Source organism: Rhea pennata, chromosome 3 (assembly GCF_028389875.1).
Source record: "Rhea pennata isolate bPtePen1 chromosome 3, bPtePen1.pri, whole genome shotgun sequence".
In the NCBI taxonomy this organism is placed as follows: Eukaryota; Metazoa; Chordata; class Aves; order Rheiformes; family Rheidae; genus Rhea; species Rhea pennata.
Genome location: NC_084665.1, coordinates 48,461,766 through 48,475,590, shown reverse-complemented (window position 1 = coordinate 48,475,590; position 13,825 = coordinate 48,461,766). Strand labels below are relative to the sequence as shown.

Genomic DNA, 13,825 nt, shown 5'->3' with positions numbered 1-13,825 from the left:
TTTTGAAGTGAAGATTAAGTAAAAAGAAAAAAGGAAAATAAGGATCATTGTAAAACATCTGATTCCTGCCCTTCCCAGGAGAAATTTGAACAGCAGCCATTTAAGGGGCATGATACTTTAAGCATTTGCTTTAGTTAATAGGCTTGAAGGTGCTTCAGAGCACAACTCTTCTTCATTTAGTCTCAGACAAAGCAGTACAGAAGAAATGTAACCAGGAAGACACACCTAGAAAAAATGAGAAAGCATTCTGCTTTCACAGAATGAAATTTTCATCTGCATTCATGAGTATCACTGGTTAGCAAAGAAAAAGACTCAGTGTGTTTGAATTTCAAGTGCTCCGTAAAATTCATATAATTCAATCAAATAGAGAGAGTTGAGGAAACAGGGAAGAGAACAAATGAGTGAAAAAAATAATAGAAAATATTAAGTCTGCTTCAAAATAGGGAAACTTCAGTACATCAAAGCATCAAAATAATGCAGAATTATTTGTTCTTGATGAGGTCAGAGTTTGCAGCAGAGAGGACTGTCATGACATTAATGAGCTTCAGCAGACTGTTGAACTGTAGCTTCACAAGCATGACTGACCAGCTCCAGAAGAACGCAGTGTAAGAAAGGCATACCGAATAAGAAAAGATCGTAACAAAATCGTAACTACTAACCATCCAGAAAGGCTGTGAACTTTCAGCATGTTTTCTTTTTCAGCAAGAGACAACCTTGCCCTCTGATGATTTTTGCTACGCTAAGTGTAAAATGAATGGAAGACAAAGAACCTGGTTAGGGGGGAATAGGCTTTTTTATGAATGAGCAGCAAAATCTTTTGTTACATAGTCTTTGGCAATGCTGCACTGTTAATTCATCTTAGGAGATAAGTTAGGTTCAGTAACTTAGAAAAAGCCAGAATGAAATCTGAGTTAATAGCATAGAGAGTTACTAAAGGCTGTGTGACTGTCTACGTTGCTTTTTCTAACGTTTTAAAAGACGTTCACAACTGGCCCCAAACCTAACCTCCTTTTTGCTTCTAAAAAGGTCTTGTCTCAATGCTGAGATTAGATTTAAAAAGAATAGAGCTTTCCCCTACTTTTCCTCAAAAAACAATACTGTCACATGTACCACTGTCCCTCCATCTAGCATTAAAAAAAAAAAAAAAAAGCAAAATCAATATCTGTGACCCAACGTTCCTAAACTGGAAGAACTGCCAAAAATAAAAAGCTAAATTTGCAGTTCTCGTATTCTTCTCTACTTTTTACTATTTTAGATAGAAGTTAAACATTCATAAAAACATGTTCAGGGTACAATAAATATTGGTGTAATAATTATGCTCCAACAGAGCTTAAAGGGGCAAAATAAAAGCCCTGGTGTGGCTCCTTCCCCCAGACAACCACTGGCCATGAAAGCTTCTCTCTTGCCCCGCACATTCAGAGACACAATTTTTGTTTCCACACTTTGCAGGTCTTAGCTATGCTTTCTACATCCAGAAACAGAAAGAACAGCAATGGTTCTCCCCTTTTCTCCAGGCTAATCCAGGCTAATCTGTTTTCACAAAGTAATGCCATCAAATTTCTGGTGAGGCTATCTGAATATAAATTTACTATGAATTTCTAAGATACTATACGCTGGCAGGATATTACAGATATATTGCCAGTGATTGTAAAGACAGTAAGGGTGTTTAATGAGAATCTGCACTGTGCTCATCCAGTCTGAGATACCTAGAAAATTAATCTGCTGGGTTTTAAGGATGAGATTCAGTTTTTCATGAATCAAGTGCATTTTTACATTCCCACTATTCAGCATTTTTTCTCCTCAGTATGACACAGAGAGGACATATAAAAAATAAGTTTGCTAAAGAAATAAATGGGGAAACAAAACAAAGAAGGTGAGAAGAAAATTTTAAAAGCAGAAATGAGATAAGTGGAAAAAAACGGGAGGGAAAAAACAAAATATAGACAAGGAGGAGAATCAGAAAGTTCTCTCTCTAGGAATGCTATCTTCAAGATAGAATGTTAAAAATGTGGAACAGCAAACAAAAAAGCACATGTTTAAAGCATGGGAAAAAAAAGTAAGAAAGGATATTTAATGTTTGATTCTCTGTTAATTGGATTCACTATCATTAAGTTTTCTAAACTATTCAAAATCGAAGATGTATCTCCTAAATAAGGTTGGGCCAATACAGTTAACTATAAGTTATTAACTAGCATGCTTGTTAGTTTAAACTGCATTATTCACAACTCATTTTATTCAAGAATATTTGAGTGAGTCAACTTTCCCTCACTACAATATTACTAATACAAGAGACCTGTTGGATAACAAAGAAGCTTGAATACTTGTTTATGAACAGTGAATGGAAGCAACTTTGCAAATATGTGCTGTCTTTCCCAAATTTTCTCTCCCCTAAAGAAATCTATTCAAAATAATAGTATTCAAAACACTATTTTTGTTCCTAAGTTCCTAAATTCTGCAACCAATAATGTAGCTGAAGTGATAATCCTTCAGTTCATGATAACATAACCTTTCCACAGCAAATAAGGGTAATGAGTTTTTTTTTCAGGCTGGAAAAGAGCATCAGGAAAACATGGGCATTTAAGAAACAATAATCCTGTTTTTATGACAGTGTCTCTTAAGTAAACTGAAGAATAAGACAACAACAATAAAGAAGATGCATCATTCAAAATGAAGAGAACTGATTCACCAAAGAAAAGTGTTCAATCATCCCCATGTGAGTTTAGTGACACTGCAGTGCCTTTTAAATGCTGCTGAAGCCATACTAGGTTTTTGTTGTTGTTGCTCTCTGGAGATTTTCGGGGAGCCCATCAGTAGCATAACACTGCACAATATGTTCAAAACAGACTGTTTTACTATAAAGAACAGGAAAATATGTTTGGAGCAGAATGCCTTCAGATGTGTACAGAAGTGTGCAAATTCCTCTTGATTTTGCAAATGACCAGTTATTAACCACATCCACTTTCAATAGCATTGACTGCTAACTACGTTACAGATTTTCAATATTTAAGATAGTCACAAAGGATCTAGTCCTGCAGTCCTTTACTTCAAGAGCAGGCAATGATTTTGCTGACATCGATAGGCTCTTTTTCAGGTTGATAAGGATCACTCGTAAGCAACAGCTTGAGAATATGGGAAAATAATTGCTGTGGGAAATGAAACATTTCTTCTACGTAGTCAATATTATTTAAAAAAAGAGAAAAAGAAAATAAAGATAGGAGTTATCAGATAAAGAGCTATCCAGGCACAAGTGCACTCAGTCTTTTTAATGTGCTCTGAGCTTCAGAGTAAGCAAGTACATGTATCTTTAGAAATAATTCTGCCTTTAGCATACAGAATCCAGGGCTTTCTGTCCCATACTTGCAAAAGGTGAACTTGAAATGAAAATATGTGCCTTGTCTAGCAGCTTGGAAGCAAGTTCCCAGATAGTGTGAAATACCTCAGGTATTGTGGCATGATAAATCTCCCATTCCTCCCACTGCTAGGCGGACAGTATGAAAGGTAAAGTACCTCCAAGGATGAAGAAACAAATATATGATCTGAAAAGAAAAGCATAAGAAACATTCACATTCTTCCCTCAATCCCTCCCATCCATCTATTTGCAACATAGGTAAGGTTGGATGCAACAGGCAGGAGGTAGAAGGAATCTCACTTTCCACACACACCAGTGCCATGAAGCTCCTGTTGCTTTAATCCAGTAAGTTCATCATAAGTAAACTGCAGGGAGCAGCTAGATTGGAGGTGCCTGACATGGTCTATGAGCAGCAGGACTTCTTTGGCTACACCTGACCATTGACCAGTTTCATTGCTTCCATATGGAGGTCACAGCTCTGGGGCAGGCAGACGTACCCTTATGCCACAAGGTATTTTGCTCTCTGGCATAGACTCACTGAAGAGCAGCCAAGGACAGCCATGAAAGCAAACAACTCAGCTAACGTGCCTCTGTACCAGGTTTGTGAATCCTGGTCTCATGAAGCCATTCAGGCAAATCTGGCTACTTTCATTTATTCAAATTGGATGGTGACACTAGCCTAGTTAGTTTGCTGGCTGTATAAAGCTCTTCCTGCTTCAGCAGAAAGCTACCATAAATGACCCTTTCCAAGCACAGAAGGAAGTACTTGCACTCCCCTCTCCATGAAATTATTTCAATGAATTATTTAATTTGTATTTTAGTAAATGAACTTTCATAGCGGAAACAAGAGTTGCACTCAAGAGCCAAAGTCTCTAACAACTTCTTAATACCTCCACGATATTGCTTTTTTCCTCTGTTGATTTTCCATGATACCTGAAATGACTCAGCACCAGAATCTGAAGCTGCAACCAGGTTATAGTCACATTTGTTCTGAACTAGTCAAGTGACACTCGATTGAATGCCTTAAAAAAAAAAAAAATCACTTACAGATGTATGAGATCAGGTTAAACAAGCTTGGGGCTAAGAGTCTGCTTTTTCAGTAAATGCCAGCATAAGCAAGTCGTCCTAAACATACAAAATTCCCTTCATGCTTCATTGAATGATGAGCTATACAAATGAGCACACCTTATACCATAATAAGATTTTACTACATTTCCTATACTGCGCATCCATGAGGTGACAAAAGCCACTTTTAAAATAAAAACAATCATTGTTCAATAGAAAATAAACCAAGACAAATTACAAATGGGAATCAATTAAAGAAGAAAAGCTTTGCATACATTTGCAAAGTTACAAGGTGTTGTATCATTCAAAGATCATAAACGGCAAAGTGCAATCAATTATTGCACTATTACATCTTACTAGCAGGCATATTTATTTTCCTGTTTTTGCAGAATAGCACAGAAAATAGCTCAATTATGCAGCTTTTTGAAATTGCCACCAGTTATTCTTAAAAAATATGATTGTCCCAAAATAATTTCATGATTACTCCCTGGGAATTAGAAAAAGCAACTAAAAAGCCCTGTTTTTGTGATGAATGGAAGTCGCAGAAGAATCTTTTGAGGCCTAGGGTACCGAACAATCCCACTAAATTCCCTCAGCTTAAGAAATGTCATCTTTACATCAGCTGGTACAAAAAAAAATGTTTCTAGCCTGAGGCAGTTGTGATAATCGATTTAGAACCCATCATCATGTGGGCTAGGAGATATAAAGGAATGCATCATCACATGTAAACTGTCTGCTGCTCACAATTTCGGAGCTAATGTTCTCACAACTGTGTATGACTTGGACCAGCTGGAAAGAAAAACAGGATTAAATGAGTCACTAGAAGTACCTAGCGTTTTGCCTAGCCTGCATTTAACACTACTGCAACAGAACTGTTAGTAAGCAAAATAAAATCAGATCATTTTAAAGCAAAGGATGAGATTGCATGCTCTCCTGGATGAGCAGTGAAGTCACAGTCTTAGCAAAAGATGGGCAAAGATGGCATTTCAGTCCAATCTGTGCACTACTGAGATACTGCCACCAGTTGAAACAGCCCTCAGTGCAACTCAAGCAAGTCATGGGTTACACAAAAATTACTACAGGCTTTATGGCACTCCCAAGTTTGTCTCCACTGCTGTATATAGGAGGGAGAAAAGCTTTTCAAGGACCTTACTCAGCAGCTTTACCACAGCAATTCTTCCCTAGCAGACATGAGGCTTTCTATACAGTGATATACTGGACATCAACAGCTCAAGATGAAAATTTACCCTTACAGATAAGAGCCTGTAGACTGTGAGAGTGCGGCTTTGCATTAAAATACGTGGTAATTGCAAATTTATACTCATAGGCTTGGATATTAGACTGCTCTTCAAAGGCACTGTCAGAGTTAAAACAGAGCTCTGAGTGGATACACAAGACTAGGTGGGTGTAGGAACTTCACCTTACTATAGGAAACCATGACAGCCTTAAGAAAGGTTTAAAAGCCTAATTTTAAAACTAATGAAGAACCCAGCTCCTTCTGGCATTTCTGCTGATGCAGAGTTCCATCTTCCATGACACTCCTGGCTCCCAAATCCTGAATGCGAGTAAAAGGGCAAGTGATGGTCCCTAGATCTTTGGGTTCTCCTCATATTTTATTTGCTCTCTGCCTCTTTCCCCCTCATGATGTATTTTCTCTTGGGAAATGTTCCTTCATTGCATATCTGTCACATCTGTGATTAATTACTCAGGCTATGCTTCAGTCATAACTTTCATGTTAATGTGCAATGCCACCCAAAAAATATTTAGTATACTATAAAACCCAGTTGTTAGATGGCAAATGTCACAATTCAAAACACACAAATAAGAAGTCTTCACATGACACACTCTTGGAACATTTACTCCATCTGCTTAAAAGTGCAAACTCTCACAGATTATCAGTTTCTAATATGTTTCACAAGGGCAATGCATTCCAAATATGTTTCTCCAGATACTTAGCAGATGGAAGCCTGAAATATAGAGCATTGTTATCTCACCCTAAATCTGATCAAGCTGATTTGCATCATTAATGATCTTATTTTGCTTTAGTATAAAAGCCTCTCTTATATGTTGAATAAAATGTCTGATTTCTCTACAATATTGCAAGAACATTAGCAGTGTCTCCAAAGGTAAGACTGAACTGAAAGAACTAAATTCTTTTGCTGCGTATTTTAGCAATGTAACTGAATTTGCACAGCACTTCATAAGACAACTGTATTTTCTGTGGAACATTTACTATCTTATGCAAGAGCAACATTCTGAATGATAATTTTAAAATTCTGCCTTGGTCCATGTTTCTTTGGGCTCCTCCAACTATTAAATACAGTTCTCACACAGATCAATCTTTTTATGCAGATGCATTCTCACAAACTCTGTGTGATGGAAGGGAAATAGATTGAAGGTAGGGCAGAGATTTAATGAGATACAGGGGGTATGTGAAAAGTAACAGACATATTTACTCACTTCTCATGGCTTTCACTGGGAGATAGGTAAGTTTAAATAATGATGATTTTCATATAGAAATACATATTTAAAGTTTCTTACCTATTTAAAAGGCAGGTGACTTTATGGATACCTTCAAAATCAGCTCAGTATTTATAGTCCCTAAGTCTACACTTAGATTCCCATATTTAAATACCTAAACAAATGTGACTTGATATTCATCCTTCAACTCCATTGATTTTAAAAGGGCTTTGCAGTTACCCTGCATCAAGCAAAATCTGGCCACTTTTATTTAGATGCCTAAGTATTGCTTTTGGAGACGACATTTAAGCATGAAGTTTCAATCTAAATCTTCTCCTTTTACAGCTTTATAGCTCTCTTTCCTGTGCTCAGCTTATGACCTTCAACTATTTACAAATAGGCACATGACTTAAGATCACTTATGACAGAACTTGGTAGTTCTTCAAAGATTTGGATCATTAAAATCTCCTTTTAGCGATTGTTGTGGAGTCTCCTTCTCTGGAGATATTCAAGGCCCACCTGGATGCAACCCTGTCTAACATGCTCTAGGTGACCCTGCTGAGCGGGGAGGTCGGACTAGATGATCTCCAGAGGTCCCTTCCAACCTTATTGATTCTATGATTCTATGATAAAGGCCCACAGTGGAGTCTTCACATGGAGTGGAAAGAAGTGAGATCAAGAAACATTTTCTGTGGAAGAACAAGGGTCCCACAAGAAGATGCTCAGTTGACCTTCAGTGAGATAGACAGCTAGAGTAAACAACTTCTATGAAGTAATGTTTAAAACACTTAAGTGTAAGGAACCTTAGACAGCTAACTTCAGCTCATCACCTAGTACACTCATACAGACATATCTCCTCACTGAACACAGCTCCACAATCCTAACTCAGGCCACTTGTGTATATAACTTGTTTACTAACAGAGGGAAGCAATTTGCAGTGTTTACAGTGAAAGAGATGGTAGCAGTATTTATAACGTCAATAAATAAAATAAAAGTTAGTGTTTTATTCTGTAAACTGAGTCGTTTAAAGTATATTGGTGAACTGAAATGTGGCATCAGGCAGGATAATTAACCATGTTATCTATTTTTTTCCTCTTGATAGATACCGTCCTCCACAGATGTGAATCCACTTTATTTATCCTTATATTTTAACAAGATGTTCATCAGTATTTTTAATAGGTAGTTAACCCTCCTTTGGGTGAAATTACTGCATAAAATTGATACCGAACAAATTTCTTTTCTTCTCAATGTGTATTTTTCATTTTTCTTTCTGTGGGTGCAAGACTGTTGAAGAGTATAGTTCTTAATCCAAAAGATTAACATCCTGTTAAAGCTACCTAAGAAAAAGCACATTTTGTAGGTTGCAGTCAAAAGTACTGTATATTGGTTAACAAAAAGGAGGAAGAGGAGGACAGACAGACAGACATTGATTCTAGGGAATGAGCTAGTGGATGGCAAGAGGAATTTATTCCAAATTACACTTTATTTAAGAAAATAAACAAAAAAAGGGAGACAATTTTTTAAAAAATAGATAAAATAGGTAAGATTTTTACCTTTAATCTTCACTAAACCTGCTTTGGTCTGAATTTTCTTCACTAATTCTTATGATAAAGGTGTTAAAAAAACTACATTTCTAACACTTCTACCTTATGTTGAAGGTATACCTTAAATTGAAGGGTTTTGAACGCACGTTGCTTCTATCTGAAACATTTCCTAGCAAAATGATATGTTCATCTGGAGAAAAGCTCCAGAAATATATCTGAATTCTTGTTGCACAGACTTGATCATCCATTGGTTTAAAAGGCATCTATAAAGATGCATCCATGAGTCAGTGTAAATTTTACCTCTCTCTTCATGCAATCCTGAAACTTGTTCTCTAAACTTTTCTTACAGATTTTTCCTTTAGCTTATGATACATAAGGAGTAAATTGAGCATCTATATGAAAATCAAATAACAGAAAAACTTTCTCTCTAATGTACTTCTCAAAGAGGAAAAAAAATGGGCTTTTGCTTACTTTTTTTGTAATTACACAAGCAGTGAAGCAGGTAGAGTTAATTATTTAAAGTCTGAAGAATCTTTAAAAACATATCTATAACCTCTTAATTCACATCAGTATAAAAAGACTTTAAAGGTACTGTATCTTAGAATATAATTCCTAGTGAAAACATTTGGACTTTCTCTTCCCATTGATATTAAAAGAAATTCTTAGCTTCTAATCACTTGGAATAAGCTATTTTTAGAATTGTGCTATTTGTATATATAGAAAAATTTCAAGGACTAAGGAGGACTAGAAGGAGTAAACCTTCCCTGTCTGTGGGAGCTTCGCCAGTACTGTGGGTTTTTGTTTTTAATTCTTAAGGGCAGGAAGGGAAATTTTAGAAGCTTGGCGATATTGCAACAGTTTGGCGTGACAGAATATCCAGGTAGACAATTAAGGACAGAGAAGTCTAATGGCAAGCCCCGAAGTGCACGTTACATGCAGCAGTGCAGCTGCAGCCACGTACACACACAACTTTGATTTCATGTTTTTGTGTCCTCAGAACACGCAGGGAGAACGCTAGCCTCTAAACAACAAAACTTGAAGCTTCTAGAAGCTTCAAGACCAAAAACCCAGTCCGAAAAAGGTCAAGGTCTGTACGGCCTTTTAATCTTGGAATGTAACCTTGCATACAAGAGCAACAAACTGAATTATAACCCCTGACTGCTCTTAAATCTGCTGAGGAAAGTTTGAAATGGTTAACTACTGTCTATAAAGAAATGTTTTAACTGCACTTGCTTCTAAAATATGGAATAGTGCCTAAGAGAGGGTTTAACTTTCAATTCATTCCCAGAAATGATACTTTTCACAGAAGCAGGATGAATAGTAGCATGACATTCAGCATGGAAATTTCTCTCAGAAGTACTAAAAACTGCATGATGAGGGAAAAAAACAGCTGCAAGCTCTAACACCACCTATCAAGGCACTCAAATGTGTGTTACACATTAAAATGTTGATGCAGAAAAGAAAATTCCAGGTAGACAACCCAAACATTTTATCAAAAGGCATAAATAAATACTAACAAACCACAACTGCAAATCTATCTGATGTATTCTGTACAGAAGAGAGAAAAAGTCTTCAGAGTCTCCAAGTGTTCAACAGTTAAAAGAGAAATTTACTTCATTCTGGGAGCCTAATATGTCAATTAAATCAACACAACCTAGAAACACAAATGCATGTTGCTGTATCTTATTTTTTTAATTTTTAATAAAGATTATGGGCTTTTTTTCAAAAAAAGCAATCCAAAGCAAGTCCTTAAGGCATGTCTTACACTTATGAATTTGAAACTTGCACAGCTAAGCAGAAATCAGAGTTCAAAAGTTATTAAAGGAGGGTGAGTAGGCAGGACTCAAATCTAAAAATCCAGAACCCTCTCTACATACATAATGAAAAACAGCAATAACAAGATGGTTAACAATACCTGCTCAGAAATAGAAACAAGAGTCGTGTTAATAGGGTGGTTTAACCCTATCAAGATGCAAACTTCAATGACAGCCTATGAAAGCTTTTTCTAACGTAAATCTTATTTTCTGTGCAAATCCGCATAAGTCTTCTGCAAGCCCAAGCCCCCTTTATAGAAGGTTCCACTGCAACAGCAGTGCAGCGGTTGGTAACAACCTCTGCAGGAGCAGCCCAAACCTTACGGTGTGATCTCGAGCCCACTGCACACAGCAAGAGGAGTAAATACAAATCCTAGCATTTGTTCAAGAAAGAAATGTATGAAAATATATGTATTCTGCTATAGGATTAAGTTTGCAAAATATCTACATTGTTGCCTTCTGCTTTTTATTTGATGGCCAATCCCCCTCAAACGCCGTATTTTCAGAACTGTTATACAGAGGGTCATTACTTGTTCAAGATGCCCAGAATTACGGTAAGGGATTCCTTGGCTCTGCTCTGTTGCCCTTCATGGGGAATAGAGGAGGGCTTTTTGTTGTTTTTGTTGTTGTTTTTTTTAAACCAGTTGCAGCATCCCTAGCACTCCAGGATTTCTGGATGTTCCACAGCTCACCCCACGGAGGACCACTCAGTAGGCACACGTGGAGCAATGCACAGCTACAACACACACGCTCCCTGCTCTCTGGCCATCCCAGCAGCTCCTGAGCAGCACCACGCACTGGGGAACCTGCACCTTTCCTTCACCTGCACCTACTGCTGGGATCATTGCAAGGCAGCCGCAACGTGCTTGTGAGCAGAGGTCATAACAATAATATCCATGGGATTTCCAAATTTGCATAGGTTTTCATGCTATAACACATTTTTTTTGTTACAGTAATAGCACATAATATAATAGTAACAAAAAGAACAAATCCTTTCACCTCGAACTATTTTTGCTATTATTTCAAGTTCCAGCACATTCTCTAACTTTCTTATGCGGGCCAATGCTGCATTAAGAAACACTTCTAAGCTTTCAAAGCTTTCCACAGTATGTCATCCTTACCTATGCAGTTTATCCTCCAGCACCTCCATGTATTTTACTGCATTTTCTTTCACACTGGTCACTGCAAGATAAAATTCAAGGTTAGACAATGGTATAATTGTTCATGTTTGTAATTTCTTTAAAATCATCTAACCTCTTATGCATAGCTTTACGGGTATCACCTGAAAAAGAGAATTCTATTCTATTATAGAATAGGCATGGAATTGTATTCAAATTATAGTATGGTTATCAACTTTTTCTCTTGAAAGTCAATTGTGTATGTATTACATCAATATATCTATTGATCAATGTATCAGTAAATTAACCTCAAAGCTCTGCCCCAAAAAATGGTGAGACTAACAAAGGCACAGCTCGTAGAAGTTTCCTCTTGACGAAAAAAGCACAGCAAGGTCCTCCCCTTTACCTTCAGGAGAAGTTGCAGGTCTGATTTGTCAGTCCATGCACAAGAGCCTTTTAAAGCTTTAAGAAATTTGTAGCACCAAAGTGATCAGATTGCTTCTGATAGTACTGAAACAGTGTGGAACTGGAAAAGTTACCACATAAGAATCTTAGTAATTTTTTAAACTGTATTTGTAAAGATAGATCTATGTCTCTACAACTTCCTTACTCAAAAGAAAATCTAATACACCACCTACTCAACATAACACAAAATAACAAAGCTGTTGTTTCAGATGATCCTTCAGTTTCCTACTCCAAGTCCAGTAGGATTCTTTATCAGTCCTTTTTACATGCTTAATAACTCATTGCACATCAATCCCATATATTGTTTAAGTGAAGATGCATTCTACAGAGAATTGCTGTTGCTGTGGGCAAAGCCTGCTGCATGGATCCGATGCCCTGTAAATCTACCCACTGATCTCCTTCTACTAAGGTCTCTATAATAATTTCTCTTCTTTTTGTGAAAGATAAGTCATTAAATGGGAAAACATTTTAACCACCCCAAAAGATGTGCCCACTTGGGAGGAATGGTACTGGTATGTCGAGAGGTTTTAATGATTAGCACTCACAATTCCTTGATCCTGAGACAGTATTATATTTACATAAAGCCTTGGGTACAACTAACACATATCAAACATTCCATGTGTACCTCACTTTGCCCTTTTATTTTTCCTTCTGCCTTGTCCCCAAATATAAAACTTCACATACAAAAGCCTAACCTGAAATCTTGGCACTGACTGGATCAGCTGTTCTAAAGTTGCATACACAGACTTCCCACATACATTTAGTACATACATTATACATGTGTGGGGGTGTGTATTCTTTATATGTATTTTATACACTTTTTACATATATATTATATAATTTATATGTATATATATATGCAGGAAGCATACATATATATATATATATAATCTTAACTGAAGCTGCTCAGGTAATACCATTACCAGCAACCATCAGAGTCAACATCAACTCTCTGCAGAAGGTGGTGTTCACCTGGTCACCCGATAGTCATAGAGCTTTCTAAAGCAGTTTGCATGCCAATAGCAAACATCCGACACATCTTGCAAAGTTGATAAAGGGCTACTTTGTTTGTTTGTTTGTTGTAAGAAATAGTTGTTAGATCAGCTAAACAAAAAGTATTCACCCTGATACTGGGGGCAGGTTTAGCTCAGTTGGCTAGAGTATGGTGCTGCTAATGCCATGGTCATGGGTTCAGTCCCTGTATGGGGCTATCCCAAGGGTTGGACTAGATGATCTCCAGAAGTCCCTTCCAACCTTATGATTCTATGATATTGTGGAAAACACTACAGTTTGTGCATGACATTTTTAATTCAGATTCACTATCAAAACAAGTTCTTCAACTCAACAGCTAATCTTGAGCCAGAAGGATTAAGGGAAGGTTATATTGTACATAGACAGTTGCATTCATTTATACATTCATTCTTCCACCTCTCTATTAGAAGAGTGCTGGTGAACACTGCACAAAAGGTTATACAGATTTTGCAATGGCACTGGAGACTAATAAGTTTCTTTACCCTGTAGCAGAGTTTTATAACAACTACAAGGCTTAGCAAAAGTTTCTGTCTTTATTCTCGCTCTTTTATTTCCTATGCTTCCTGTGGAACTCCAGAGAGCTTGCAAGACTAAGTCTTCCTTTAATGACATACTACAGTGTTATATAAACTAAAATCAGTTTTCCAAAACTCCCTTTCTGTCAACTGGCAATGTGTTGACCTGAGGTTCAGCACACACTTTGATAACAGATTGCTTAAAGGTACAAAGCTGCAGTACTTTCCATTCTCCTGCCATTGTTGTAATATCCTTGAACACGAGCCGTTACAACTCACAGGCTTATTCTTTCTGGTAATAAAGTCAGTAGATATTATTAATTTTTGGAGAGGGATGAGAAGAGGTGGAGAATCTGTTTCACACTCACTTTGTTTCTAACTGATATAGTGACTTCTTATGTTACATGAAAGATAAACCTTGCTTTCAATTTCTCCCGCTGTGCTTGTCACTTTTTAATTGGGT

At 37.0% G+C, this 13,825-nt stretch overlaps 1 protein-coding gene across 1 annotated transcript in view; it reads right to left on the bottom strand.

The window, feature by feature from the left end:
• DISC1 (DISC1 scaffold protein) overlaps positions 1–13,825 on the bottom strand; it is a 201,882-nt gene that overhangs the window by 30,872 nt on the left and 157,185 nt on the right. Inside the window, exon 10 of the mRNA XM_062573048.1 lies at positions 11,354–11,414. Within this exon, the coding sequence (XP_062429032.1) occupies positions 11,354–11,414 (61 nt within the window). The remainder of the gene's footprint in view (positions 1–11,353; positions 11,415–13,825) is intronic.